This window comes from Ovis aries, chromosome 5 (assembly GCF_016772045.2).
Source record: "Ovis aries strain OAR_USU_Benz2616 breed Rambouillet chromosome 5, ARS-UI_Ramb_v3.0, whole genome shotgun sequence".
NCBI classification, from domain to species: domain Eukaryota; kingdom Metazoa; phylum Chordata; class Mammalia; order Artiodactyla; family Bovidae; genus Ovis; species Ovis aries.
Window position 1 is genome coordinate 47,333,676 of NC_056058.1, and position 27,777 is coordinate 47,361,452.

Below are 27,777 nucleotides of genomic sequence, written 5' to 3' on the forward strand. Positions count from 1 at the left end.
AAAAGGCAAAAAACTTTTGCCGCTGTTTATGTTGTTTACTGCATACTAATATTGTGTCATGCTTTAGCTTACAGATTCGCTACCACGACCCAAGAAAGGGATAAAGTGGGGTCCGCAGGTGAAAGAACATAGGCAATAATCAACCAAGGATTGCAGCAAGCCAGTGAGGAAGACGAGGCTCTACCCCTCTTACCCAAGCTTGTGCCCTTAGCTCCTAGGCTAGCTCCCTCTAACATGTAATATAGACAACATTAACATGAAATATACTAAATGTGAAGGGCTGAGCAGGCTGAATAACAAACACTCCACACATTTCAGTGGCAGGATAATTTATTGAAATGCTAATTTCTGTTTATTCTCTTTTGCCTCCCCTCTCTTGGCTGGCCATTTCAATCAGGTGGTCAGGTTTTGTGATTCCCTGGGCAGCAGAGAAAGCAGAGGCAGCTGCCTCTGGTCTCTTGTCAAACACAGGGCACCCAAACTTTGTATAATTTACAAAGGGTTTCTTCTCCTGCTCCCTCATGCAGGCACACACACAGTATATGCTGGAACCAGGGCAGGACTTCACCTCAGTTTCATTTCTAAAATAGAAGTATTACCTTTAGCTCCATTAAGATATACTTTCTAAGCCCTACTGCCTGCAAGCATGATATGTTAACACTAAGGGTTTTGTGCCAGTGTTATTCATCTGGGCAAGATCTGCTCACATGCATTACAGATTACTGAAATGATCTATCACTCACTGTTCTCTCTCCATCTTGGTTTTTGTGCCTTTATTTTCATTTTGTGGTATTGTGTCTTTGTATAAGCCACCTCAAATCTCTTCTGGGCTAAGGGAGAATATGAAAAATATATTTAAAAATTAAACACATGAAGTAACAATGCAAGTTTCTGGCCTATACTGTCCACTTCCTGCAGGAGAAATCTGGATTTAACAAGTCCCTGACACCCAGTACTAAAGTAACTATCAGATCAGTATATTCCCAGCCAGCCATTTCTTCTCCCTCTCTGACACCACTTTTTGACAATAAGGCCCATAATTCTTGTAGATCAAGAAACTGAAGCTTGGCAAAGTTAAGCAATTTGCTTGAAGTCATCTAGCTGATAAGTAGTTCTGCTGAGATGCAAAGGGTGAATCCACTTTCCACTGCGCTCTTTTCACTACAACATGCTTCCACTGAACAGCTAGAGAGCTGCGTTCCCTAAGACACTCTTGACATGTAATTCCTAAAGAAATAAGTGTATTTGATTTGGCCTAAGAGGGGGTTCATTTCTGTGTTCCATCACTACATCTCTCTCTCTTCCCCTATGTTAGGGAGGGGAATGGTGGGTAGGAAACCAGTGTGAATTAGATGGTCTCTTTCAGAAGACACAAGGAGGCTTTGTGATGGAGGCTCTTAAAGGGCACAGGCAGAATGTGCCTGGGGCAAAGCTGGGAAATGAGGCAAGTCTCCTAAATGCCAGACCCACCACTACTGAGAGGGAGGCATGAGATAGGGAGAAATGAGATTGCCTCTCATCTGACATCCCATACTTTGCTATGTTCACCTCTCAGGTTTTCCTGCCTTCCTAAAGAACACTTCCACTGTCATTTTCTATCTGTTGAGCTTCTCTTTATCCTTTGAGGTTCTACTCAAATGTTGCCTCCCCATGAAGCCCCCCACAATGAATGAACTGCCTCTTCCTCAAGAGCCTCACAGACCCTAGATCACATGTACTTTCACAGCAAGCACAAATTCTGCTTAAAAGATACTTGCCAGTGATTAGCTATGTGACCGTGGGCAATAATTCATTTCTGGACATCTGTTTCTCCATCTGTAAAATGGGGATAATAGTGTCGGCCCTTAGAGAGACATGAGGAAATTTAAACTGTATTACATATGTGAGACAAAGACAAAATATTAACTACATATATTCATGCTGTAAATCTCTCCTCTGAGCTTCATGGAGAGAGAAGAGATTCTGTGGAGATGGCTGCTGCTTTGTGTATACAATAGAGACAGATGGGGGAAAGGATTTCAGTTTTGCTGTGAATTTTTTTTTTTTTCAAAAGACTGCACAATAATTATTTAAATTTTTTCAAATATTATGGATACCAGATGATACCATGTGGAGACAAGCCCATGAGGCAACTTAGCTTTAAAAAGATACACATGCAAAACTCTCAGTGCAATGTTCAACACATATCAAGTGCTCAAATAATGCTGTCTCTGTTATTCATCTCCATCACAAAATTTGTCTTCATTTCTACACACACCTACTGCCTGCCATACCTACTCCACAGTAGGTACAGCAGGCAGAAGCCTCCATGGGAACCCCAAAGCCAACCAAAGTCTGGGAAGACCAGACTCTTGAAATGAATGCCCTGACACTGCAGTTGACTACAGCAACTGGAAGATCATGGGTGTGGGGGTTGGGAAGGGTGGGGAGTGGTTATTTGCTGGTATCCCTCTGTAGGGGATGGGCTATCCCTTCCTGCTTTTCACTGTTCCAGGCCAGACACAGTCTCACTTTATCTGTTGACCTATACAGTGATGACCTCTGTACCCTTGGATGTCACCGAGGGGTCAAGAAGCTATGGGGCTCCCTATGACCAGAGATGCCAAGCATGCCAAGCCAGAACTCTGCACACCAGTTCCCCAAGACTCCTGCCTGCTTCATAGGGCCTGGCTTTCACAACAGCAGCTCTGCAGTTGGGTATGTCCCCTGAGGAGAACCCTCCCCAGGACAGTGGGATATGGAGTTGAGTGACAGGAAGACCTGAGAGCACCTTCCCTCAAATAATTCTAGTCACAGCAGACATCTTGTTATCCTCTCTTTCCAGCTTGCATTTGCCCACTCTGATTTTGGGGGTGCCCTTTCCCCAACTTCTACCTGATAAACCCTATTCATTCAAAATCCAGTCCAAATACCTTCTCTTTGAGGAAGTCATGTTTAGAGCCTAAAAGAGCCCTATGAGACCCCACGCTGCTCATCATGGTTTCTGTTGAAATTTAGGTAGTGGGATCTCACCCCAACAAACGTGATCACTGGATCTAAGATTGCACCTGGGAGTCAGGGAGACTGAGGTTTGAATCCTGGATCAGACACATATTAGCCCTGTAATCTTGGACAAGTTGCTTAGCTTTGCTACAATGCCCTTGTAAAACAAGGAAAATAAAAGAGGATACTTCTAAAAAGTAAATGAGATAATGCTCTTTAAGCCATTAGCCTGGTGCTTTGCACACATTAAACTCTTAATAAATATTAGTTATTATTATTGTCTTTGTCTCTCCTCCACCTCCACAACTCCCACAGTATGTCAGATAAAGCCTTGACCAGCTCTGCTCTGAGGACAGAACTTTACTGGACCAAGTCTCCCATGTGAATAGGCTTCCTCCTGAGAGAAGCAGAGGTGCTGAAAAGAGTCGCGAATTTTTGAGAACCTGAGATTCCATGAGAGGAATGAGAGTGAGAGGCTTGACCGTCAATAAGACGCTGAAGAAGCTGAAGTTGAACGGTTCTATGAAGACCTACAAGACCTTTTAGAACTAAAACGAAAAAAAGATGTCCCTTTCATTATAGGGGACTGGAATGCAAAAGTAGGAAGTCAAGAAACACCTGGGGTAACAGGCAAATTTGGCCTTGGAATACGGAATGAAACAGGGCAAAGGCTGATAGAGTTTTGCCAAGAGAACACACTGGTCATAGCAAACACCCTCTTCCAACAACACAAGAGAAGACTCTACACATGGACATCACCAACTGACCAACACTGAAATCAGATTGATTATATTCTTTGTACCCAAAGATGGAGAAGCTCTATACAGTCAGCAAAAACAAGACCAGGAGCTGACTGTGGCTCAGATCATGAACTCCTTATTGCCAGATTCAGACTTAAATTGAAGAAAATAGGGAAAACCACTAGACCATTCAGATATGACCTAAATCAAATCCCTTATGATTATACAGTGGAGGTGAGAAATAGATTTAAGGGCCTAGATCTGATAGATAGAGTACCTGATGAACTATGGACAGAAGTTCGTGACATTGCACAGGAGACAGGGATCAAGACCATCCCCATGGAAAAGAAACACAAAAAAGCAAAATGGCTGTCTGAAGAGGCCTTACAAATAGCTGTAAAAAGAAGAGAAGCAAAAAGCAAAGGAGAGAAGGAAAGATACAAGCATCTGAATGCAGAGTTCCAAAGAATAGCAAGGAGAGATAAGAAAGCCTTCCTCAGCAATCAATGCAAATAAATAGAGGAAAACAACAGAATGGGAAAGACTAGAGATCTCTTCAAGAAAATTAGAGATACCAAGGGAACATTTCATGCAAAGATGGACTCAACAAAGGACAGAAATGGTGTGGATCTAACAGAAGCAGAAGATATTAAGAAGAGGTGGCAAGAATACACAGAAGAACTATACAAAAAATATCTTCACGACCAAGATAAATCACAATGGTGTGATCACTCCCCTAGAGCCAGACATCCTGGAATGTGAAGTTGAGTGGGCCTTAGGAAGCATCACTAAGAACAAAGCTAGTGGAGGTGATAGAATTCCAGTTGAGCTATTTCAAATCCTGAAAGATGATGCTGTGAAAGTGCTGTACTCAATATGCCAGCAAATTTGGAAAAGTCAGCAGTGGCCACAGGACTGGAAAAGGACAGTTTTCATTCCAATCCCAAAGAAAGGCAATGCCAAAGAATGCTCAAACTACCACACAATTGCACTCATCTCACACAACAGAGGACGAGATGGCTGGATGGCATCACCGACTCAATGGACATGAATTTGGGTGAACTCCGGGAGTTGGTGATGGACAGGGAGGCCTGGCGTGCTGCAATTCATGAGGCTGCAGAGTCGGATATGACTGAGTAACTAAACTGAACTGAACACACGCTAGTAAAAGTAATGCTCAAAATTCTCCAAGCCAGGCTTAAGCAATACATGAACCGTGAACTTACAGATGTTCAAGCTGGTTTTAGAAAAGGCAGAGGAACCAGAGATCAAATTGCCAACATCCACTGGATCATGGAAAAAGCAAAACAGTTCCAGAAAAACATCTATTTCTGCTTTATTGACTATGCCAAAGCCTTTCACTGTGTGGATCACAATAGACTGTGGAAAATTCCTAAAGAGATGGGAATACCAGACCACCTGACCTGCCTCTTGAGAAACCTATATGCAGGTCAGGAAGCAACAGTTAGAACTGGACATGGAACAACAGACTGGTTCCAAATAGGAAATAAGATGGGATATAGAAGCACAAATGGAGGGTTATCAGCCAGAGAAGTAGCAATGCTTCTGTTGGGGAGGAAAATCCTTTTCTTCTACTCTCTTACGGTCAGTAATTGGAGGCTTTTGAATTAAGCTAACAAAAGACATATTAACAAGAGATAAGGTACAGTTTTTATTAATATTCACCTACATGGGAGTTTACAGAAAAGAAATGAAACTTGTATAAGACTTGAGATTAGACTAGGGGCCTTATGTACCCTTTTAACAAAGGATAGAGAGTTTGGGCCCCAAGGAACAATAAATTGTGCAGAAGAAACTAAGAAATACATGGGGGAAACTAATTGGAAGTAACAGTTATTTTTGTAAGGTCTGTTTGTGCAAGCTTATCTTGGTGTTGACTCCTCATCTTCATTTACGCCCTTTCAGGCAGCTAAGGGGAAGACAGAGACCTTGTTGTTGGTTCTTAATTGCCTTCAGATCAAAATAATCCTTATGCCAAAATGGCATATTTTAAAGTGGCATATTCTGATCCCCTTCACTTTGCTTCACTCTTCAACTGTCAGGACCAGAAAGATAGCAAGCTCCACAGTAGCCAAGCCTCCTTCTGCAGCCATAAAGAACCTCCATCTAGTTCTCAGGATAGTTCTCAGACCCAAAGGAGCCACAACATTGGGCCTCTGTCCCTAACTCCCATCCTTCATGGCATCCAAGAAGGAAGCTCAAAGACACTCCTACACCAGGAAGGAAGCCACAAAAACAGTAAAGTTGGACCTTGGGTGATTAAAATCTACCTCAAGTCCCTGCCAAGTGTCTATGCTCTTGGGTCTTGCTGAGACACACTGCTTCTCTGAGAACTGCTTTTGGCTAAGAGGCCTGGGACCCTGTAATTACTTTAGTTGCATGTGTGTCTGTGTTTCTGTTACCCAGCTGATAGGCCTGGGATGGACCCTCAATCCAGAAAAGCCAATCTAAAACCTATGCACAGTCAGATTTTTCATGAATTTGGAACTGGGATGGGAGGTCATTTGGTTGAAGATGCTGGCCCTGGAAGGTTATGCAAAGGAAGTAGGTCTGTAGAGAGAATGAAGTCGATGGCCCATGTCTAGGCCTTCAACAGTTGGAGCTGAAGACTGGCTCCTGACTTTTTAGCTCGCCAAGGTCCAGCTGAACTTCCTGGAGTTACATCGAGTGACATTCCCTTTTTACTAAGTAATTCTAATGTTTCTGTTGTGTGCGTGCATGCTCAGTTGCTAAGTCCTGTTGGACTCTGTGACCCCATGTACTATAGCCTGCCAGGCTCTTCTGTCCATGGGATTTTTCAGGCAAGAATACTGGAATGGGTTTCCATTTCCTCCTCCAGGAGATCTTCCGTTACTTGCAGCCATAAGATCCTTGACTGAGACACTGTCTTTGACTCCACAACTGATCCAAGGTCCCTCAGGGCCTGAGCTACAAACCCAGAGCTCTGGTTTCCATCCTGGAGTTCACAGCTTGAATAGCCAATCTCCCAGAAGCAGCCCCACCCAGAATTCAGCTCCTAGTTGGAGGCAGAGGCAGCATCATCACCATGGCAGAGCCAGCCATGGTTCCAGGGCTGGGAGTGGAATACATAGTACCCACAGATCCCCTCCCAGAAGTAGTAATAGTAACAGCTGCCATTTATTGACTCTTCATCCTGTATCAGGCACTATGTTAAATGTTACAATTATTTCTAGTCTTCAAACAACCCTGTTAGTTCTAAATATTTTTACTATTATCTAACAAATATACATGGAGATAAAAATAAGCATAAAATTTTCATGCTTATAAGCTTTTATAGAAATAAGAAGCCAAAAACATTGCCAACCAAAACCATTTAAATTGATATAAACATTAGTTGATGTTGCTAATTTTTTTAACTGAAATTAAATTGCTAATGTATTTATTTAAAACAAAAGCAAAAGCAAAACTGCAACCCTTTAAGTACTCTTATGGGCATCCCTACTGGAGATGAGGAAATGGTGGTTCAGAGGGATAAAGAGTATTTCACAAGGTCAAACAGCTGAGTGTTACAATCAGCCAGGATAACTGAAAAGTCCCAAGTGCCTAAAGCCGAGGTCCAGTTGCCAAAGTCCTGGGGTAGGCTGCCCCTTCACCAAAATGCTAGCTCATGAATAGGAAGGGACAGATCTTGAAAAATACAGCCTGGAACAGACCAAGCACTTGCTAAGGTTTGCTGAATGAATACAAGATTGAATGGGTCAATTTCAAGATAGCTGTTTAAAAGACAGTCTGCTCCACCGCAGCCACGCAGAGACCTGTAATTCAGCATTCTCTGCTTACCACTGCTGCCAGCAGACCTTCCCACCTCATTACCCAGAAACTAGTCTAATGGCATTAACCACCCTGGCCAGCCAGGATACCATTAAAAGCTTCAGTCCAGCCACTGTGCACCCCCACACCGGTCCTAGCTCTGGGCCCTAGGCTGGGAGAGTGGTCTGGTTGTTTACCAGGAATTTGGACCTCCTTCAGAGAAAAGTACAGATGACCTATTAGTCTAATTCAAGCACTTAGCAAGGAATGACTGTACCATTCAACTCCTCAGCCCCATGACAATGGAACCAAAGCAAATGGAGAGGCCCTGATGCTTCAGAGATCTTCCTGGGAGGGGAGAAAAAGGAAGGTCCACCAGGTACCCCACTGAAGTGTACAGGATGGCAGGTTGGCTGGGCATTTCCTGGGACAGGGGTATGTGGATACAAGAATGTTTAGAGAGTGGCTTCCCTATGCCACCCATTGCTCTGGCAGCTCTTCTGCACATACTACCCCCAGTCACCTCCTCACTGCCTTAAAACTTGGCTCAGAGAAAAATGTGAAGACAAACAAATATCCATCAATACAGAACTGTTAAATAAACTATGTATGTAGGAATATGCATTCATACAAGTCCATGTCACGCAGCTGATGAAAAGGATGATGTATTTCAAGCTCTTCTCATGGATGTTGAAAGGGGTCTGTGACTTACACTTTGACAGGCAGTGCCTGATCTTACTTACAAAGTATTATACATACCTATAGGTTCTCATGTGCACAGATGTACAGGGAGTAGCAGATCCTAGGCAGCAGCTGGGACTAGCACCTGGTCCACAGCCTCACATACGTTACTTTTCTTCCAACTCCATGTCAAGTGCACAGGGAGGCTGAGAAACTTGCCCAGGGGTCACATAGAACCTGGTGGCAGGGTCACTGTGTCTCTTAGATAACCTGGCCTGTGCTCTTGTGTCTGTAACATCCCTCATTCTATATAAATTCACAATGTGGGACAATGGGAAAACAGAAAAGTTTTAAGTCAAAATGTTTAATCATAATCCAAGAGGCTAAGGGGACTCTAGGACAGTAACAGGAAGAAAGCAAGGCCCAAATGCTCCAGCTCCCGATGCTCAAGTGTTGTGTAGGATCCTGGGGCAGGGCTGGCAGTAGGTTCCCATCCCCCACTCAGAGGAGAAATCAAGGGATAGATAGGAGTCTTCCTCCAGCTTTCCTTACCATGAGGAATGTCTTTCCAGGTCACTTCAGAACACCCAACTCTGCCTACCTGGAGAATGCAGAGACTGTGACTGGTTTGTTAGAGCCTAAGTGATCCTGGGTGGGCAGGAGAAAGAAATAAGGAGAGAACCCGGGAGAGCTGGATGCCACCAGATGATACACTGAAGTCCTAAGAAGGGGCAGCCCGAGAAGAAGTGACGGGAATGACCCTGGCAGTCCAGTGGTTAGGACTCTGAGTGCTCACTGGGAGGGTCTAGCTTCAATTCCTGGTTGGGGAACTAAAATCCCACAAGCCGTGTGGTACAGCCAAACAACAACAAGAAAATAAAAAAAGAAGTGAAGGGCATGAGAACTCGGCTAGTCAGCTTCTACCATGACCTCATCTGGAGTTGACTGGACAGAGGTCAGGGTTGCCACGTGGTAGACTGAACCTCCTTCCTGATGCTGTTCCTTCCTCACCCATTGCAGGCAGCAGGTCAGCTGGTGTGGTAGAAGGGAAGAGGGCCCCTGAGGAAGTCCAGCTACCAGAGGCTCAAGAGCAGAATCAAGGTAAGAGTACAGGAGAAAAGAGTGGGCACCCAAGGCTGTAGCCTCAGAGCAGGGTTTTTGTTCTGTGGAAAAAATGAAATGGAGTCAGCTCCACCCTTTGCACCACCTCAGCTTCCATCAAGGCCTGTTCCCCTCCCCTGAGGTGTCCATTAGAGGCCTACAGTCCTCATGACCAAAAGGAACTCACACCACCCCCAGTCTCTTGTCCCCCTTGTCTGGGTTTCCCCTGATGGTCCAGAAAAGGCAGGAGGGGGTATAACAGAGGAGCCCCTACCTGGCGTTCCATCACTGAAAAGGTAGAGGCTGCCCAGTCCTGGGAGAAGAGTTGGCTGTGAAAACGCATCTTAGCTGAAATGGCCTCCACTGAGGAGAGAAGGAAGACAGAGAGCAGGCAGATGTTGGAGATTTCTTAGGCTCCAAAAGAAGGAAAGGAAATGTCTCAGGGATCCTGGCATATATGAGGGTGGGTGTTTGGCAGGTGGGAATGGGATATTATCTCACTCTGCTTGCTATTCCTTGAGCTGAAGAGTGTCCCTGGGGCTCAGACAGGTGAAGAGGCAGCTTGGCAGGGGCAGGAGGGTGGTCATTTACGGAATGGGAGAAGGCAGAAAGGCCCAGGCTGAGGAGATGTAAGCCTATGCTAAGGGCTGAGGAGGGGGCTGCTCCATCTGCAGAAGATGGATGGAACCAGTTTGGACCACAGAGCTGACCCCTTCACTCTCCTGGGGTCGAGCTGAACCAGCCACAGGGACTGGGAGCAGATGGCAAGTACTCACTAAGGCAGGGGTTGTGGGAGAAGGACTCTTCCAGCCGCTCACACTCCTCTTGCAGATTGCCACTGCCTCGGCAGGTGCAGCTTAAGGCAACACTGGCATTGATATTGCTGACAAAATTGGGAGTCAAAGCAGTCCCTATGGGGTGAAGAGAAGATTATCGGTGACTAAGCCAACCCCACCTTCAGCTCCCATCCGTCTCCCACCTGTTTCAGGACCACTCCATCTGGGTTCAGCTTGAGAGCATTTTCACCCGCCAGGCTGGCCAACCTGTTGGCTCCCTACCCATGTCCCCCAGCCTCACCAATCAGCCCCATGTATGCTCGCAGACATCTGGACTCCTCTGTTGCACAGGTCCCTAGGATGTCCATGGGATGGCAGTGGGTCTGAAAATCTGCCAGACGTGATCTGGAAAAAAGGAAATTTCAAGAGTCCCTGTTGACAGTCTGGCCTGCAGCCATCAACTTGCTGCCCCTTTAGCTGACGTGCCTATCTTCATACCAAATCATCCTCTGCCTTTCAGAGCCTAAGCCATGGACTCCTGAGTGAGACCTGCTCCTGTCACAGTCAAATATACTATCACCCCAGTCTCCACAGCATATCACTTTTAACTTGGGCTCCAAAATCTCTAATTATGAGACCTCAGGCAGTTCCTTTAACCTCAGTTTCCTTGACAGTAAATAGAGACAAAAATAGCACTACCTTGCGGATTTTTGTGAGGATGGAGTAAGAGCATTAAATGTACAGCATTTATTAGGTCCTGGTATACAGTGAGCATTCAGTAAATGCCAGATAGTATTATTTTAACACTCATCCTACAATAGGTAAAGCTGGTTATCTTTAGGCAATGGAATTATGAATATATTTTTCTATATATATGTGCAGTTTTCCTTGCATTTTGCCTTGTGTTAGATCAGTGGTTTACTTCTCTGTCATCCCCATTCAACTGCAAACTCCTTGAAGGGAGGGACAATATCTTAGTCATCTAGCCCAGCACTTGTTATGTGATTGTGATAGTAATAGTAACAGCTACCAGCATAACAACAGGCAGCATAGCAGAGCCTTTAAGGAGCAGACTCTAGGCCAGACTTCTTTCATTCTAAACTTCATTAACAAACCTGACTTACTATCTAGGGGTGAATTTGAGTAAGCTATTTATCCTTTCTCTGCTGTGGTTTCTTCATTTGTAAACTGAGGATGATAAAAATAATAATAATAACAACAATCTTACAGAGTTCTTATGAATTTTAGAAGAGTTACTAGATGTTAAGTAGTTAAAACAGTACTTAGCCCATAGTAATTACTAAGTGTTAATATTATGTTAACTAAGAGCTTTTATTATGTAATATCTTACAGAAGAGGAAGTGGGACTCAAGAGAGGTGACTTGCCCAAGGTTACAGAGAACTAAGTGGTAGAACCAAGCTGCAACACAAAGTTGGTGTGACTCTCACTGTCAACAAATATCACTTGAAAGGATGATAACTTCAATCTGATGAATGTTTGCGTGAGAAGGTCAAAGTAAGCCAGATTAAAATTTTGCTTAAATTTTGATCAGACACCTTACAATTCTTCATGTTCTTTGATTTGGTAATGACATTTGTAGCAACACAACCTAAGCAATAATTAGATTTGTGCACAAAGATGAATGAATAACAGTAATATTTATTGCAGCATTATTTATAGCAATAAAGAAAGCAACCTAAATATCTATAAATAGAGAAATTATTAAATAAAATATGGGGCATCTATAAGGTGAAATACAATGTACACAGTTAAAAAGTAAGTTGTTAAAGAACAGTAAATGACAAAATAAGCACCATCATTTACTGAGTGCTTACTTAACTGCACCAGTAAGCTAACTCTCTACATAAATTATGTAATTTAACTCTCACCAGAATCCCTAGAGGTCTGCATTATTATCCCAGTTTTTACAGAGGAGTAAGTGGAACCTCAGAGAAGGCAATGACAACCCACTTCAGTACTCTTGCCTGGAAAATCCCATGGACGAAGGAGCCTGGTAGGCTGCCTGCCGTCTACGGGGTCGCACAGAGTCGGACACGACTGAAGCGACTTAGCAGCAAGTGGAACCTTGGGTTAAGTGACAGAATTTTAAGTTAAGTGATAGATGCAAGGTCACACAGACAAGGATTTAAATTCACATATGTCTGACTTCAGAGCTTGTCTTCATCTCTATTCCATACTGCTTCCATCGGAAAATGCTCACCAGATATGTACCGTAAGCGGAAGAAAAGCAAGACAAATATATTCTCAAACTGTCTGATTTTGTTTATCTATAGAGAAGAAAGATGGGAAGGAAATGCTCTCCAAAAGTATGTTAGATTAACTCCAGGTGATGGGTTTGGGGTGATATTTTAAGACATTTTTATATTTTCTAAGGTTTTTATACCGTGTGTGTGTGTGTGTGTGTGTGTGTGTGTACACACACACACATTTACCCCTAGAAAAGAGTTTCAAAAGGTATCGAGAGTAGCTACGTGGTGAAGTCAGTCCAGGATCCCTGGGCTAGGTTAGATTCAACCCTGCCCAGGAAGAAGCCCGGAAGGAGTGGCACCCACCCCGTTCACTAGAGCCCAGCATATAGCACCCGCACCTGCACAGTGGGTCGGATACGCAGACGTGCCGAAGCTCCAGGCAGTTGGGGGCCTCCGGGGGCAGCGCGCAGCTGGGGGCGATGGTGTTGCGCCGGCGCTGCCCGCAGCCCTGATCGGTAGGCGCGCACGGGCACAGCAGCAGGCCCTGCGAGTGAGGCTCTGAGGCCTTCTCGAAGAAGGCGCGCAGCTGCCTTTGGCAAGTGTGGCGCTGGCAGCGGGACCCAGAGCACGCCTCCCCGTACGCCTTGCGCAGCCGGTCACACTTGTCATTGAGAGTACACAGCATGGCGAACTTGAGGCAAAGGTCCGAGTCTAGGGGGAGAGGGGAAGCAAGTCAGCAGTCCTCTTCACAGACCTGCAGCCCAGCCTCTGATTTATCAAGGGCGGTAGTGGGAGGGCATGACCGTCAGGGAGGACTGCCCTGAAAAAGGCCTTGCCCTCTAGCCTCAAACAACACTGGTATTCATGAGCCTCCCCAATCCTGCTCCTCTGCTTGCCTAGGTTTTTTTGTTTTGTTTTGTTTGCTTTTAAGCCACATACATCTAACCAAATCCTTTTCACAATCCTATGCAATGAGTGAGATCCCATGGTGGAAACTGTAACCAAGAGGCCCTACAACATTCTAAAGTACTTTCTGGAAAATTCCCTGGAAGTCCAGCAGTTAGGACGCCAGTCTTTCACTTCTGAGGGGTTCCATCCTTGGTGAGGGAACTAGGATCCCACAATCCTCCTGGTGTGGAAAAGTATACTTTCTGAACTGTCTGCAACAGATGCAACCAAATTCTACTTAGGATTTTGGTTCTGTATCTGTATTCTGTCCATTTTTCTTTGATTGATGCATGCATAAAAAAACCCATACTCTGAGTCTTGGGAAATCATGGTGATATTTCTATTAACAGAATATTTCAGCAGTCAGAACAATGAAGTAACTGGAATAGGTTATTCCCAGATTCCTTGTAACCTAGAGCTTCTAATATAGAAATTTCTATACTTTTCTCTCAAAATTCTAATATGAAGAACTGACGGTACAACAAATCTCACATCTCTCTCAAAAAGAGAGTGCATGTGTGTCTTCCTCTCCAATTAACACAACAGCCTCACTTTCTTGAAAAACATGCATCATAGTCCTTGCCAGACAGATGGCTCCCCACCCTGAATCACTCCTGAGGAGTCACACTCTCTCTCACCATTCCCTGCCCAACACCTCGCCCATCCCATTAGAATGGTTGAAAACAAGCAATTTCCTGGTCTTCAGGGACCACAAGCTACTTTCCTGGCTGCCTCAAATTAGGGTAAATACTCCATTTCAGCACATTTTTTCCCTGGAACTGCTGCCACTCCCTTCTAACCCTTTGTAGTGATCCACCCTTTGGAAGCTAGAAGCTCTAACAGGCTCTCTTCGATTATCTCCTTAATAACTATTGCTTTTTGTTGATTTGTGAGACTAGATTATGCCCCATAGCTCAGACTCTCACCATGACAGGGCTTCTTTAGTCACCTGGCAGTTTAGAACTCTCCCCTCTTATTACCCAGCTGTGTTCCCCACTAGCCACCCTTCCCGCAGGGTCCAGGCCCTCCCATACTCCAGCCCCAGCTGGCCCTGCACACCTGGTATGAGCATGTTCAGTTTGCTGAGATTCATTTTCCAGGGTTTTCTGGTCACTGTGTCTTCATAGGGAGAGACATCCAGCTCATAGTCACCTAGAGACAAGGTAGGATGCATCAGAATCCTGAGGACTGGGCTGGGATGAGAGTAGGAGGGGCTGAAGCTCCTGGGGAAAAGGCAAAGGCACAATCTCTACCCAACTAGCTGCATCCTGGGCGGAAGAGAGGAAAAAAAACAGGGCCATTAAGGTACAGGCTAGGCTTGATGAATAAACTGGGTTTAATGGTAAGAATAATAAAGCTACTGTTTGTTGTACACACTGTATACTGGGTACTATGGTATTATATATATAAATATGCTATATATTTATATATATACAATTTCACTTAGTCTTCATAGAAGTCTTTGGGTAGGTAAAAGGAAACTGAGGATAAAAGAGGTTTAATTCACTTGCTCAGGCTCACATAAGCTAAGTGGAGCTGGGATTTGAAATCTGGATTATCTGATTCCAGAGTCTCCACTCTTAACTACTACACATATCGCCTGTGGGTATGTAAACAAGTAAAGGGATTCTGTCTTGTTTGCTCTTGCAGTTGGGGAAGGGGCCATGGTGAACTCTGTTCCAGGACCAACCACTTGGCTATGGAGATTTATCACATGCTGAGGTGATGGAAACGTGACCAGGCCCAGAATGAAACTGACTGAGAAAAGCAGAGAAGGGAGAGACAATGATTTCAAAGGAAACACATCTCTGTCAGATGCCCTCATGGGGCTGTGGGCTCCTGAGAGATGTACAGGATCTTATAAAATCACTGCATGCACAACGTTGTTAACCAACCGTACCTCAATTTTAAGAAAATCACTGCATAGCTCATACACAAGGTGCTTAATAAATGCTGGTTAAAAGCTATTGTTTAAAGACAGAGGTGAGCTTGCAGGGACATTCTGTGAGTATGTCTTCAGTAGAGAAGGGATATGGATAGTATCAAGCAAATTGGAAAGGATGATTTGAATGCCTGGGGAGACCTGGGAGCTCCCAAGGGAAAAGAGGGGGAAGGCAAGAGGATTTAGGGAGAGGGTTCAGGTGAAGCTCTAGAAGTGAGATGATTAGGATGAGGAGAGGAAATTAGGGAACAAGGAGAGTGGTATATTGCATTACTGTTTCCAGTTGCTTGCTGGAGGATGATTATATATCCTTACCTGTTGCCATGTTCTAGGCCCCCTAGGAGAGTACTGTACTTTCCCACCCTACTGTAAGGTTTGGCTATGTGACTTGCCTTGGTCTGTGGATTGTGAGCTTCAGAGACTTAATCACCTCTAAGAAGAATTTTTAATAACTACCACGTGGTCCTGCTGTGGTTCTTTTCCACCTACCATCCTGGATCCTCAATGAAGAAGACAGGCGGAGCAAAAACAAAGCCAACTCATGGAAGCCCATGGCAGATGTGTGTAACATGAACAAAAGTTACATTTTTGTTGGTGAAAGCCAAGGATTTTGCGGTTGGTTGAATAATTTAGCAAACTCTTATTAAACATGTAATTGGTATCTAGAAGCGCAGTGCTGAAGTAACAAAATCTAAAATAAACAGTATTAGCTTTGGAACTGGGCAGTGAATAAGCTGTTATTGGGGGCTGGCAGCTCTCATTATGCAGTGGCACAATGTTTGGTAAAATTGTTGCCTGCAATAACTTGGAAGGAAGATGATGTACCAGTGAGCTTGTGCTTTAAGAGGAAGAAGCTAAGAAAAGGAAGATTACTAGTATGTCGTGAATGCTCATATTTGGCCAGGTACCACAAGAAAGATAAAAGCTTAGAGAACTGACCAGTTAACCAATAAGGAGCAAACAGAGAAGAAAGAATATGGAAATTCTAGGACTTGCAGGATTAAGAAATGCAACTGCTTCTCATATTCTAATGGTAAAAGATAAAACTGAAAAGTTCTTTGAGTAATAAGCTCAATTATAACTCAGCCTTGGGGCAAAGACAAATTCAAGTTCGTGGCTATCATGCCCTTTGTGGAGATCGCATCGATTAAGACAGTATCCAATAAATCCTGCCAGTTGGACAAATATGCTCAGGGAAAAAAGACTGAGATAGTGGCTCAGGCACAGAAGTTTGATAAGGGCAAGGTACCTCTAATTAGGTCTGGAAAGAGATGTATGTCTTGAAAAGGATTATAGGAACAGCTACTGGCACATGAGGTGACAGAAATCAAAAGATATAAAACACAATTATGTATTGAGAGAGTTGTACTGCTAAGAGCCACCAGCCTGGATTAAAAGAGACTGACTATTTGAGACTTAAGATGCTCCAACATTCCTCAACTAAGAAGCAAGCAGAGAATGCTATTCAGTCCCTAAGGAGGTCATAGTCTCCAATGCCCTTTTCAGATGTAGCCCAAGAAAATAATGGAAAAGAAAGGACGTCCCAGAGGGCTGAGAAACTCCTGGGCTTTTGCTCCCCAATGAGCAAAAGCAGGGCCTTATTAAAGAGCAATTCCTACTCCCAGGGAAGACAGCCCTTGCATCAGTTGTATGGCAGGACTTCAGAATTGCTATGAATCAATGTCTGCTGTGTGCTTCCCATTATTCCTCTTTCTGAGTTTGTTGTGCCTCTCCTGTCCCTGTTTACTATATATTGAGTATATATGGGAAGCAGATGACTTTTTAGTATATAGGTTTCTAGATTAAGAGGAACCACACATTCAGACATTATACAGAAATTGCCACAAGATAATATCCAAGTCGGGGATCTTGGAGTCTGATGTTCTGCTTAAATAGAATACTTAGGCACCTTCCTTAGATAGTGAGTAGTCATATTTTGCTTGTGGAAGGTAGGGAAATGAATGTTTTGACCAAGTGATGAACTACAGTAGATTGCAGTACTGTTTCTACTTATTTTTACCCTTCCTGTAAGACTACACATCCTCATTTATTGCCATGAGATTTTTAGAGTCCCCTGGGAGAGGACATCAGGTTTGACCGTGTGATCTGCTTGTCAATGGAATGTGAGAAGTATTTCATGTGATGTCTGAGCAGAAACTTTTAAAGGCATCGAATGATTCTGCCAGTGCTCATTTCCCTCTGCCATCAGAAAGGAACATCCCAGGTAGAGGCTGAACTGGATCCCAGAACAAAAACGACACATGACACAGACAAGACAAAACCTGAGTAAGAACTTAACCTTTGTTTTACAAGACCCCATTTCATTATTGCGGCATAGTCCAGTAAAATTGACTATATAAAAAGGGATCTTTAGAGTCAGAGGAAGCTCCTCTTTGGTCTTCCAGTGCCCTTTGTCTTTTACCATCTCTTGTCTGGTTAATGAGTATCCTCTCTGTTAAAGGCTACACCAGGACACAGCCTCCCAGCCTCTCTGAACCTATGGATTATCTTGTATTTGTATGTTATATTTATGGGTTAAGACCATTTCCCTCCACTTCCTCTCCATATCCATCTGTTTCAGGAGTTCCCATGTTGGGCCTTAGCCTGGTTCAGAGATCTTCCAAGAGGCAGCCACATGTTTCCAGGTAAAAGAAAGGGGGAAGTAGTGGGAAGGGAGGGCAGTATTCTGGGACCCAAAGGATACAGCCAATTGCTCCTTGCATTTCTTACCGATGTCAAATGCAGAGCTTCATTATCAGCCCTGTCAGAATCTACCATGTGGCCCATATCCAACAGGATTAAAAATCAACTCCCAAGAGCCATCTTCCCTAGCTTAGCCCACTCTAGGATGGGAGCCTCACCAAGGCTGCGGGCAGGATGAATGGTCCAGTAGATGTTCAGGCAGGTAGCTTGGTTCTTCATGCGCCGATGGCATGTACAGCTCATCAGAGAGCTATTCCTGAGTTGCTGTGCTGCCTCCATGCAGTCCTCAGGGACCAAAGGCTCCTCTGCAGGTGATGAGGTGCTTATACTTGAGGCACAGGAATTCAGGTAGTGGTAGGTAGCATTGCAAGTGGGATCAGCCTGGCACTTCCTCCTGGCCTGGATACAGCTGTTTGTGAGTCGGCCTTCTGTGGGGAGATGGTCCCCTATGGAGGGAGAGAGGTCAAGAGAGGCTCACATAAGGTCAGACTAGCTGTCTGAGAAAACCGAGTCATAAGGTAGGATGAGGGGATTCTGGATGAAATCTTTAGCAGGAAAGTTTTGGGGTAGCACAGAGGCCTTTAGTGGGGAACAAGAAGTCCAGCAGGAGGGTCTGCCGTGGTCACAATCCGGACAGAAGAGATCAGGCTCAAGAAAGGGTAGAGGTTTGATAAAGAAAGGCTGCTCAGCCTCCTGGGAAGGGAAGGGGAACAACTGTTTGAAGCTGAGCCTGATGACCCTGCCAGGTACTGGGAAGAGGGCCCTGAGCAGAGTTATGCTATGAACAAGGCTAGCATCATAACCAGAGAGTTGAGAATGTACATGGGAGTGCTAAAGGACAGTTAGCAACAACTCTCAGTTTCCATTAAAAGTCACTTAAGGGAATTCCCTGGTAGTTCAGTGGTTAGGACTCAGTGTTTTCATTGCTGAGGCCCGGGTCCAATCCCCGGTCAGGGAACTAAGATCCTGCAAACCTTGCAGCACAGCCAAAAAAAAAAAAAAAGTCACTTAAAAATAACATAGTGTAAACAAAATTAAAAACTTAAAAAATATATATAATAAAAACCCTTATAGTGGGAACTTACTGGGATTGGGGTAGGGCACTTTTACTGATTCAGTTACTTACTCAAGAATATCATGGTTGGTTATAGGTCAGCCCTGGAGAAAGGCCCTGTGCTCTAGGCCTTAGGGTCCCTGTCTAGTGGCAACAACACACCATCATCCCCCAGTTTTTCAAGGCAGGACATCTAGGAGTCATTCTGAATTCTTTTCTTTCCTTCACATCCTATGTTCAATCCAGCAAATCCTGTCAATTTCACTACATATCTGGAACCTCTCCATTTCTCTCCATATCTATCACTCCTTCCTTAGCTCAGTTCAGTTCAGTCGCTCAGTTGTGTCCGACTCTCTGCGATCCCATGAATCACAGCACACCAGGACTCCCTGTCCATCACCAACTCCCGGAGTTCACTCAGACTCATGTCCATCGAGTCAGTGATGCCATCCAGCCATCTCATTCTCTGTCGTCCCCTTCTCCTCCTGCCCCCAATCCCTCCCAGCATCACTTTTCCAATGAGTCAACTCTTCGCATGAGGTGGCCAAAGTACTGGAGTTTCAGCTTTAGCATCATTCCTTCCAAAGAACACCCAGGGCTGATCTCCTTGCAGTCCAAGGGACTCTCAAGAGTCTTCTCCAACACCACAGTTCAAAAGCATCAATTCTTCAGTACTCAGCTTTCTTCACAGTCCAACTCTCACACCCATATGTGACTACTAGAAAAACAATAGCCTTGACTAGATGGACCTTTGTTGGCAAAGTAATGTCTCTGCTTTTGAATATGCTATCTAGGTTGGTCATAACTTTCCTTCCAAGGAGTAAGCGTCCACCATCAATTCCTGTCTGAACTACGTGAGAGTCCTTATTGGTCTCCATGATTCCATCTTCGAAATTCATTCTTCCTTACCACTCAGCCATCTTTTTTGTTTTCCAGCTTTATTGAGATACGATTGACATACAACATTTTTTAAGTTTTAGATGTACAACATGATCATTTGATACATGTATATACTGTAAAATGTTACCACAATTGGTTAACAAATCTTTCACTTCACATAATTACCATTTTCTGTTGTTGCATCCATCTTTTTTAATAAACTATTTTAGGTTGTGAAACATTTTTATTGAAGTAAAATTCATGTCTGGTAATCATTCTGAGATGTATAGAAATAGCAAATCACTATATTGTTCACTAGGAACATAGCATTGTAAGTCAATTATACTTCAAAAACAAACAATCTCATAGGAAAAGAAATCAGATTTGCAGCTACCAGAGGCAGAGGGCTGGAAGGAAGAACTGGATGAAGGTAGTCAAAAGATGCAAACTATTTAGACAAAAGAGAGAGAGAGAAGAATCATGCAACATAAAATCAATCATCTTAAAGGGCACAAGTAAATGGCATTTAGTATATTCACAGTGTTGTACAACCATCACTTCATTTCCAATTCATAAATCCAATTCATTTTCATCACCCCCACAGGAAGCTCATACCCATTAAACAGTCACTCTCCATTCTCACTTCCCCCTGGTAGTCAGCTGTCTCTACACACTTACCTATCCTACATGTTTCATGTAAATGGAACCATAAAATATATACTTTTGTATCTAGAGTCTTTCATCTAACATACTTTTTTTGACATTCACCCACATTGTGGTATATATCAGTGTTTCACTCTTTCTTATGAATAATATTTTATTGCATGGATACCATAATTTGTTTTGTTTATGTAAACATTAGCTGATGGACATTTGGGTAGTTTCCATCTTTGGCTTACTGTGAATAGAGCTATGTAAACATTTATGCACAGGTATTTGCTTGAACACCTGTATTCATTTTTCTTGGGTATTTCTCTAGAAGTGGAATTGCTGGGTCACATAATTCTATGTTTAACTCTCTGATGGGCCACTAGATTGTTTTCCACAGGAGCTGGTATCATTTTACATTCCTACTAGCAGTGCATGAGGGTGGTTCCAATTTCTCTACATACTTATTAACTCATGTTTTCTGTTTTTTATTGTTTTTACAGCCATCCTTATGGATGTAAGCTAGTATCTCATTGTGGTTTTCACTTGCATTTCCCTAATAACTAATGATATTGAGCATATTTTCATGTTTTTGTTAGTCATTTGTATATCATGTTTGCTAATAAAGTATAACATAGAAATATACATGAATCAAAAATGTATAGCTTAATGAATTTCTAAGTACATATACCTGTGTAACCAGATCCCCAGATTAAGAATCAGAACATTACTAGCATGCCAGAAGCTATCTGCCAGTCACCATCTTCCTAACAAAGCAAATACAACATCTTGATTTCTGACATTAGTAATTTGTCGTGCCTGTTTTTCAATCATACATGTGTTTTTGGTGTCTTGGCTCCTTTTGTTTAATATTAAGTTTCTGAAATTCACTCAAACTGTTAAGTATAGTTGCAAATAGCTTATTTTCATTGCTGTATAGCATTCCATTGTGTGAATATAACATAATTTTAATGCTAACTAGCATTATATGGGAGAAGACAATGGCACCCCACTCCAGTACTCTTGCCTGGAAAATCCCATGGATGGAGGAGCCTGGTAGGCTGCAGTCCATGAGGTCGCTAAGAGTCAGACACGACTGAGGGACTTCACTTTCACTTTTCACTTTCATGCATTGGAGAAGGAAATGGCAACCCACTCCAGTGTTCTTGCCTGGAGAATCCCAGGGATGGGGGAGCCAGGTGGGCTGCCATCTATGGGGTCACACAGAGTCAGACATGACTGAAGCAACTTAGCAGCAGCAGCAGCATTATATGGGATCATCTCTTAACTGTTCTCTTGGCAAAACATCCTGGAATGCAAAGTAAAGTGGGCCTTAGAAAGCATCACTATGAACAAAGCTAGTGGAGATAATGGAATTCCAGTTGAGCTACTTCACATCCTAAAAGATGATGCTGTGAAAGTGCTGCACTCAAATGCCAGCAAATTTGGAAAAGTCAGCAGTGGCCACAGGACCGGAAAAGGTCAGTTTTCATTCCGATCCCAAAGAATGGCAGTGCCAAAGAATGTTCAAACTACCAGACAGTTGCATTCATCTCACACGCTAGCAAAGTAATGCTCAAAATTCTCCAAGCTAGGCTTCAACAGTATGTGAACTGAGAACTTCAGATGTTCATGCTGGATTTAGAAAAGGCAGAGGAAATAGAGATCAAATGGCCAACATCTGTTGGAACATAGAAAAAGCAAGAGAGTTCCAGAAAAACATCTACTTCTGCTTTATTGACTATGATAAAGTCTTTGATTGTGTGGATCACAACAAACTGTGGAAAATTCTTCAAGAGAGGCAATACCAAACCACCTTACCTGCCTCCTGAGAAATCTGTATGCAGGTCAAGAAGCAACAGTTAGAACCAGACATGGAACAACAGACTGGTTCCGAATTGGGAAAGGAGTATGTCAAGGCTATATATTGTCACCCTGCTTATTTAACTTATACGCAGAGTACATCATGTGAAATACTGAACTGGATGAAGCATAGCTGGAATCAAGATTGCCGGGAGAAAGATCAATAACCTCAGATATGCAGATAACACCACCGTTATGACAGAAAGCAAAGAGGAACTAAAGAGCCTCTTGATGAAAGTGAAAAGGAGAGTGAAAAGCTGGCTTAAAACTCAACGTTCAAAAAACAAAGATCATGGCATCCAGTCCCATCACTTCATGGCAAATAGATGGGGAAACAATGGAAACAGTGAGAGACTTTATTTTCTTGGGCTCCAAAATCACTGCAGATGGTGGCTGTAGCCATGAAAATTAAAAGATGCTTGATCCTTGGAAGAAAAGCTATGACCAACCCAGACAGCATATTAAAAAGCAGAGACATTATGTTGCCAACAAAGGTCCGTTTAGTCAAAGCTATGGTTTTTCCTGTATCATGTATGGATGTGAGAGTTGGAGTATAAAGAAAGTTAAATGCCAAAGAATGGATGCTTTTGAACTGTGGTGTTGGAGAAGACTCTTGGGAGTCCCTTGGACTGCAAGCAGATCAAACTAGCCAATCATAAAGGAAATCAGTCCTGAATATTCATTGGAAGGACTGATGCTGAAGCTGAAACTCCAATACCTTGGCCACCTGATGCGAAAAACCAACACTGGAAAAGACCCTGATGCTGGACAAGACTGAAGGCAGAAGGAGAAGGGGATGACAGAGGATGAGATGGTTGGATGACATCATCGACTGGATGGACATGAGTTTGAGCAAACTCCAGGAGTTGGTGATGGACAGGGAAGTCTGGCATGTAGTCCATGAGGTCTCAAGAGTCAGACACGACTGAGTGATTGAACTGATCAACTTAAAAACTGTGTATCAGATCATCTAATTTCTCTGCTTAAATCCTTCCACCAGCTTCCATTGCACTTAGGTCAAGATCTAGTTTATGAAGTCTGGTTTACAAAGCCTTGTAGAGATCTGGCCCTGCCCAACTCTCTAACCTTCCCTCCTAGCTCTTTCTTCCTCTCCCACTTCCCTACATCTGCACTGGCCTTCTTTCTGGTTGCCATTAAATGAGACAAGCTTGTGTCCACCTAACCTTTCTGTTTGGAATGCTCTTCCACCTGATCTTCACATGACTGGACCCTTCTGGTCATTCAGTGGCATCTCACAAAGGCTACCCCCAACCAACCAAAGTAAAATAGACACCCAGCTACTCTAACATACTGTTATTCCAATTCTCTGCATAGTACTTATCACCATTTGATATATTTTTACTCCATTTTAAAATTTTCTTCCCAGCTAGATTTCCATGTCTGTCTTATCACCACTCTGTTACCAGTGTTTAGAACAGTGCTTTTTCTTTGTAAGCTCCCGCTAATATTTTAAAAATAACCAGATAACAGATATTTTATGAGCCACCCCAATAACTTCTCTGAGCACCTTCTACTTATAATCAGAGTCCCAAAATTAGGAGGGGCCTCCAAGTTTAGTTAGTCCAACAGTCTCTTCCAATCATATAATAATCAATTAGATTACTTATTAAAATGTACATTTCTGAGCCCTAGCTCCAAACTACCAAACGAGAATCTCTCATGATAATGCCTGGGAATCTGAATTTTAGCAAATTCACTAGAGAGAATGATGCCCCTTAAAGTTTGACAATTGATGCCATATCCAATGTGCAAAAAAGGGCAGGGTGAGCAGTACTGGTTTTTCCTTTTGCTTCAGGCTCTAATATGCCTCAACATGGCATTGTTACTTTTCCTTTAAAATTTTGGTATTTTGTTCATTGTGGATTTTTTGGCATTTATTTTTACTTTTTGACATGTACACACTGCTATATTTATTTAGTCATTATTTATTTGTTTATTTTTGGCTGTGCTAGGTCTTCATTTTTGCATGCAGGCTTTCTCTAGTTGCAGAGATGGGGGTTACTCTCTTGTTGCAGTATTTTGGCTTCTCATTGTGGTGGCTTCTCTTGTTGCAGAGCACAGGCTCGAGATGCACAGGCTTCAGTAGTTGTAGCATGCAGGTGCAGTAGTTGTGACTTGTCAGTTCTAGGGCATGTGGGCGTCAGTAGTTGTGGCACAGGGGCTTATTAGTTGTGGCTTGAGGGCCCTAGAGTGTGCAGGCTTCAGTAGTTGTAGCTCACAGGTTCAGTTGCTCTGTGGCATGTGGAATCTTCCCAAAGGATCAAACCCGTGTCACATGGATTGGCACGCAGATTCTTATCCACTGCACCACCAGAGAAGTCCTTAATTTTGACTTTTTAAAAAATTTCTTTATTTATTTGGCTGTACTGGGCCTTAGTTGCAGCTCATGGACTCTTCAATGTTTGCTGCAGCATGCAGGATTATAGCTGCAGCATGTGGGATCTAGTTCCCTAACCAGGGATCAAACCCGGTCCCCCTCCATTTGTAGCACGGAGTCTCAGCCACTGGACCACCACGGAAGTCCATAATTTTGATTTTTAAAAAGGGGATTGGACTAAACCAGAATTTCTCAATGCAGGGGATAAGAAAGAGAGAGGATGGGACCCTTTTAGGGACATATCAGAATTTCCAAAGGGAACCTGTGGTTCAAAAAGGCATGTTTGACAGGAATTCCCTGTAGTTCAGTGGTTAAAACTTTGTGCCTTTACTGCTGAGGGCCCAAGTTCAATCCCTAATCAAGGAACTAGGATCTTGCATGGCCAAAACATGAACTAGGATCATGGCATAGCCAAAACAACAATGATAACAAACAAAAACAAAAAAGCATATATAACAATTTTATATGTGAAAGATGAACAAAAGGACTTTTGAAATTTCAAAATTTATTTAAGGAAGACATAAGATTTTTATCTTTATCAAAAAAGGGACATGGATTTAAACAGTTTGAAAAATGCTGCATGTTTAAGATGTTACTTCTAGTAGGTACCCAGAAAGTGCTTGCTGAAAGAAATGTAGCAGGTTCAAGTCTCATTGCTTTAACTAGACTAAATATTAAATATTGAGTCATAACAATTTTCAAAAGTAAACCTCTCTAATTTCTTAGCTGATACAGTTCACCAAGTCTGAGCAGTGGTAGATGTGGGGGCATTGCAGCTCCACAAAAGAAGGTGCGGGTCATGTTAAATTTCATCACTAACAGAGGGTAACTTGTTCCACTAAATTGGTCATGATGAAGGTGTTGAAAATTTACCGGATTCTGACATACAGCCATACTGTTAGGGTAGTGAAATTTCCTGGGCAGCTCAATCAGATCAGTGATGTCTTGTTGCTCTGATTTACTGACAAAGTCAGTCTGAACAGGTCAGTACTTTCCCTCCTTCCTTCCTTATCTGTCTCTCAGCCAAGATTGCACTTCTGCAGTCCTACTTTGTGGAAGAGGTCATGTGCAGATAAGTACCTGGTCTCTGCCTCATGAGTCCCTCCAGCCAGGCTCTGGACGGGAGCCCCACAGTGAGATTTCTTAGAGGAATGGCATAGTTCTAAAATCAGGCATTGCACCATGTACTACACAAACACTTATTGTGGATCTATAACAGGGCAAGGCACTGTGCTGGGCAGCCTATACAGAAAGGCCATCTTACCCAATAGTGAGTTTTCTGCTCCAATTAAAATAATAATAAAGTACATCCTGAAGAGGGGGTTTGTTGATGGTGAGCAATATTCTCAACCACTCAGTAATGGTGTTGGCGATTTCTGGGCAGCAGTTTTCAACCCTAATTTGTGACAAGTCAGTTCTTTCTTTCTTTTTTGGGGGGGGTGAAAGTTCAGAGTCCTAACCACTGGACCACCAGGGAGTTCCCAGTGACAAGTTAGTTCTAACAAAAACTTCAATATTGTCATCTGTACCTAGTGGCCACTTTCCCAGTCTTTACACAGGGTGGAAGTCGTAAAGCCCATGTGGAGCAAAAGGCGTCCTGCTTCTGACTCTACCCGCCTCCTAGAAATGCTGTCTTGGTAGTGGCCTGGCTGCAGCTTGTTCCGTGACTGTATAGGAGCACATCAAAAGAGGGAAGAGGGGGAACCGGCAGCGAGGAGATGCCTGGGTGCCCTGGCCACGGTTGACACTCAGTCTAAAAGTTCAGACACTTGGACTAGGCGTAGAACCCAGCCCTTCCTGACACCCTAGGCTTCCTCCTCCAGTTCTCCAGGCTAGGACGGACGCCCGGCACCAGGCAGCAGTGTGGGGTCTGAGACCTCTTTGGGCTCTGGTGCCAGCACCCCACTTACTGTAACCACCAGCCCCATCCCCTCGCTCCCCGGCCGGGGCGGCTCCAACGACACTCACCAGCTCGGAGCAGCAGCGGCAGCAGGAGCAGGAGCGCAGGCGGCAAAGGTCGCGGGTTCCGCGGGCGCGCCATGGTGGGGTGCGCGTGCTAGCGGTCGACGTCGGGTGTTCTGCCTGCACCCGACTCAGCGTTACCCTCTCTCCTTAGCACAGGAGCTCTGAGAACCGGGCTCCTCCACCGGCACCTCCCACCACTTCTCCCGCCCATCCTCGCAGGGAGGGCGGAGCCGACACTCTCCCACCAGGGTCCCGGGCACCGCCCTCCAACTCCAAAGCCAAGGGACGCACCACGCAGCCTCTCCTACTAGGCCTAGAGGGCTGCGGGGGTTGGGGCGAGCCAGGCAGGGTACGCGCCGTGGAGCAACCAAGTCATTGTAGGAGCTGCCACTGGAAACTCGCCATCTCGGGGGTCCAAATATTTGTTGTTTTTTTTTTAAAAAAGCATCCTATCTCACTTTCCGGAATCCGCTCTACCACCAAGAAACAACCACCCCAAATGAGATCTTGTAACAAACGCACGAGGGCACTTGCATTTCAAGTTTTGGGGGTTTTTTTCCCCTTAGAATTTGCACATCTCTGATATCATTTCCCCACATCAGTATCTTCAGGGGTGGGATTCCGTTGTATTATTAACCCCAAGATTCTGCAGACAGGTGAAATGACCTTGCTGGGGACAGACCTGGGGCCAGATCCCAGGACCTTTGCCAGACTAGACGCCTCCAAAATTCAGCCCCTTCAGTGTCATGAGGAAGGATGGAAGGATCAAACCTCCCTCAGACTAAACTGCAGAGATTTCCCTGGACGAAAGATCATTGAGAAAGGTGGTTGGAGAGATCATTTAGGAGCCTTATCATTTTCAGAGGAGGGTTAGGAGAGCAAGCTACTCTATCAAGAGCAAATACCTAGAAGAAACCCAGGACTTCTACCCATAAAGATAAGGGTTATTTATTAGATCAATTTACTGGGCTGGTTCCCACCTGCTCCCTGGATAAAGACAGAGGCAGAATGGCATGTAAGAATGAGAACTAAACAGTACTTAGGGAAGATGGTAATGAAAGGTATTGAAGGGTGTCCTCCCCCAATTCCTCCAA

General features: G+C 43.9%; 1 protein-coding gene, 1 long non-coding RNA gene and 1 other non-coding gene across 4 annotated transcripts in view; 2 read left to right on the forward strand and 1 right to left on the reverse strand.

The window, feature by feature from the left end:
- The window catches only part of GFRA3 (GDNF family receptor alpha 3), a 50,417-nt gene extending 23,571 nt beyond the window's left edge, over nt 1–26,846 (reverse strand). The window contains exons 1-8 of one of the 2 annotated variants that reach the window (XM_004008831.6): nt 26,687–26,846; nt 18,035–18,322; nt 14,291–14,383; nt 12,682–12,994; nt 10,374–10,477; nt 10,073–10,207; nt 9,571–9,659; nt 313–9,358 (exon numbers count right to left, since the gene is read on the reverse strand). In XM_004008831.6, coding sequence (XP_004008880.1) covers nt 9,269–9,358; nt 9,571–9,659; nt 10,073–10,207; nt 10,374–10,477; nt 12,682–12,994; nt 14,291–14,383; nt 18,035–18,322; nt 26,687–26,759 — 1,185 coding nt within the window. In that variant the 5' untranslated portion in view covers nt 26,760–26,846 and the 3' untranslated portion in view covers nt 313–9,268. Of the gene's footprint in view, nt 1–312; nt 9,359–9,570; nt 9,660–10,072; nt 10,208–10,373; nt 10,478–12,681; nt 12,995–14,290; nt 14,384–18,034; nt 18,323–26,686 lie in introns of those variants that run through there. The other variant, XM_060415815.1, reaches the window with a different exon arrangement.
- On the forward strand, nt 9,205–21,104 carry LOC132659824 (uncharacterized). The gene is made up of 3 exons (XR_009600693.1): nt 9,205–9,296; nt 11,426–11,588; nt 14,882–21,104. It is a non-coding gene; the product is annotated as an uncharacterized LOC132659824 (long non-coding RNA).
- Nucleotides 18,763–18,834, forward strand: TRNAE-UUC (transfer RNA glutamic acid (anticodon UUC)). The gene has a single exon. It is a non-coding gene; the product is annotated as a tRNA-Glu (tRNA).
- Nucleotides 26,847–27,777: the final 931 nt, after the last annotated feature.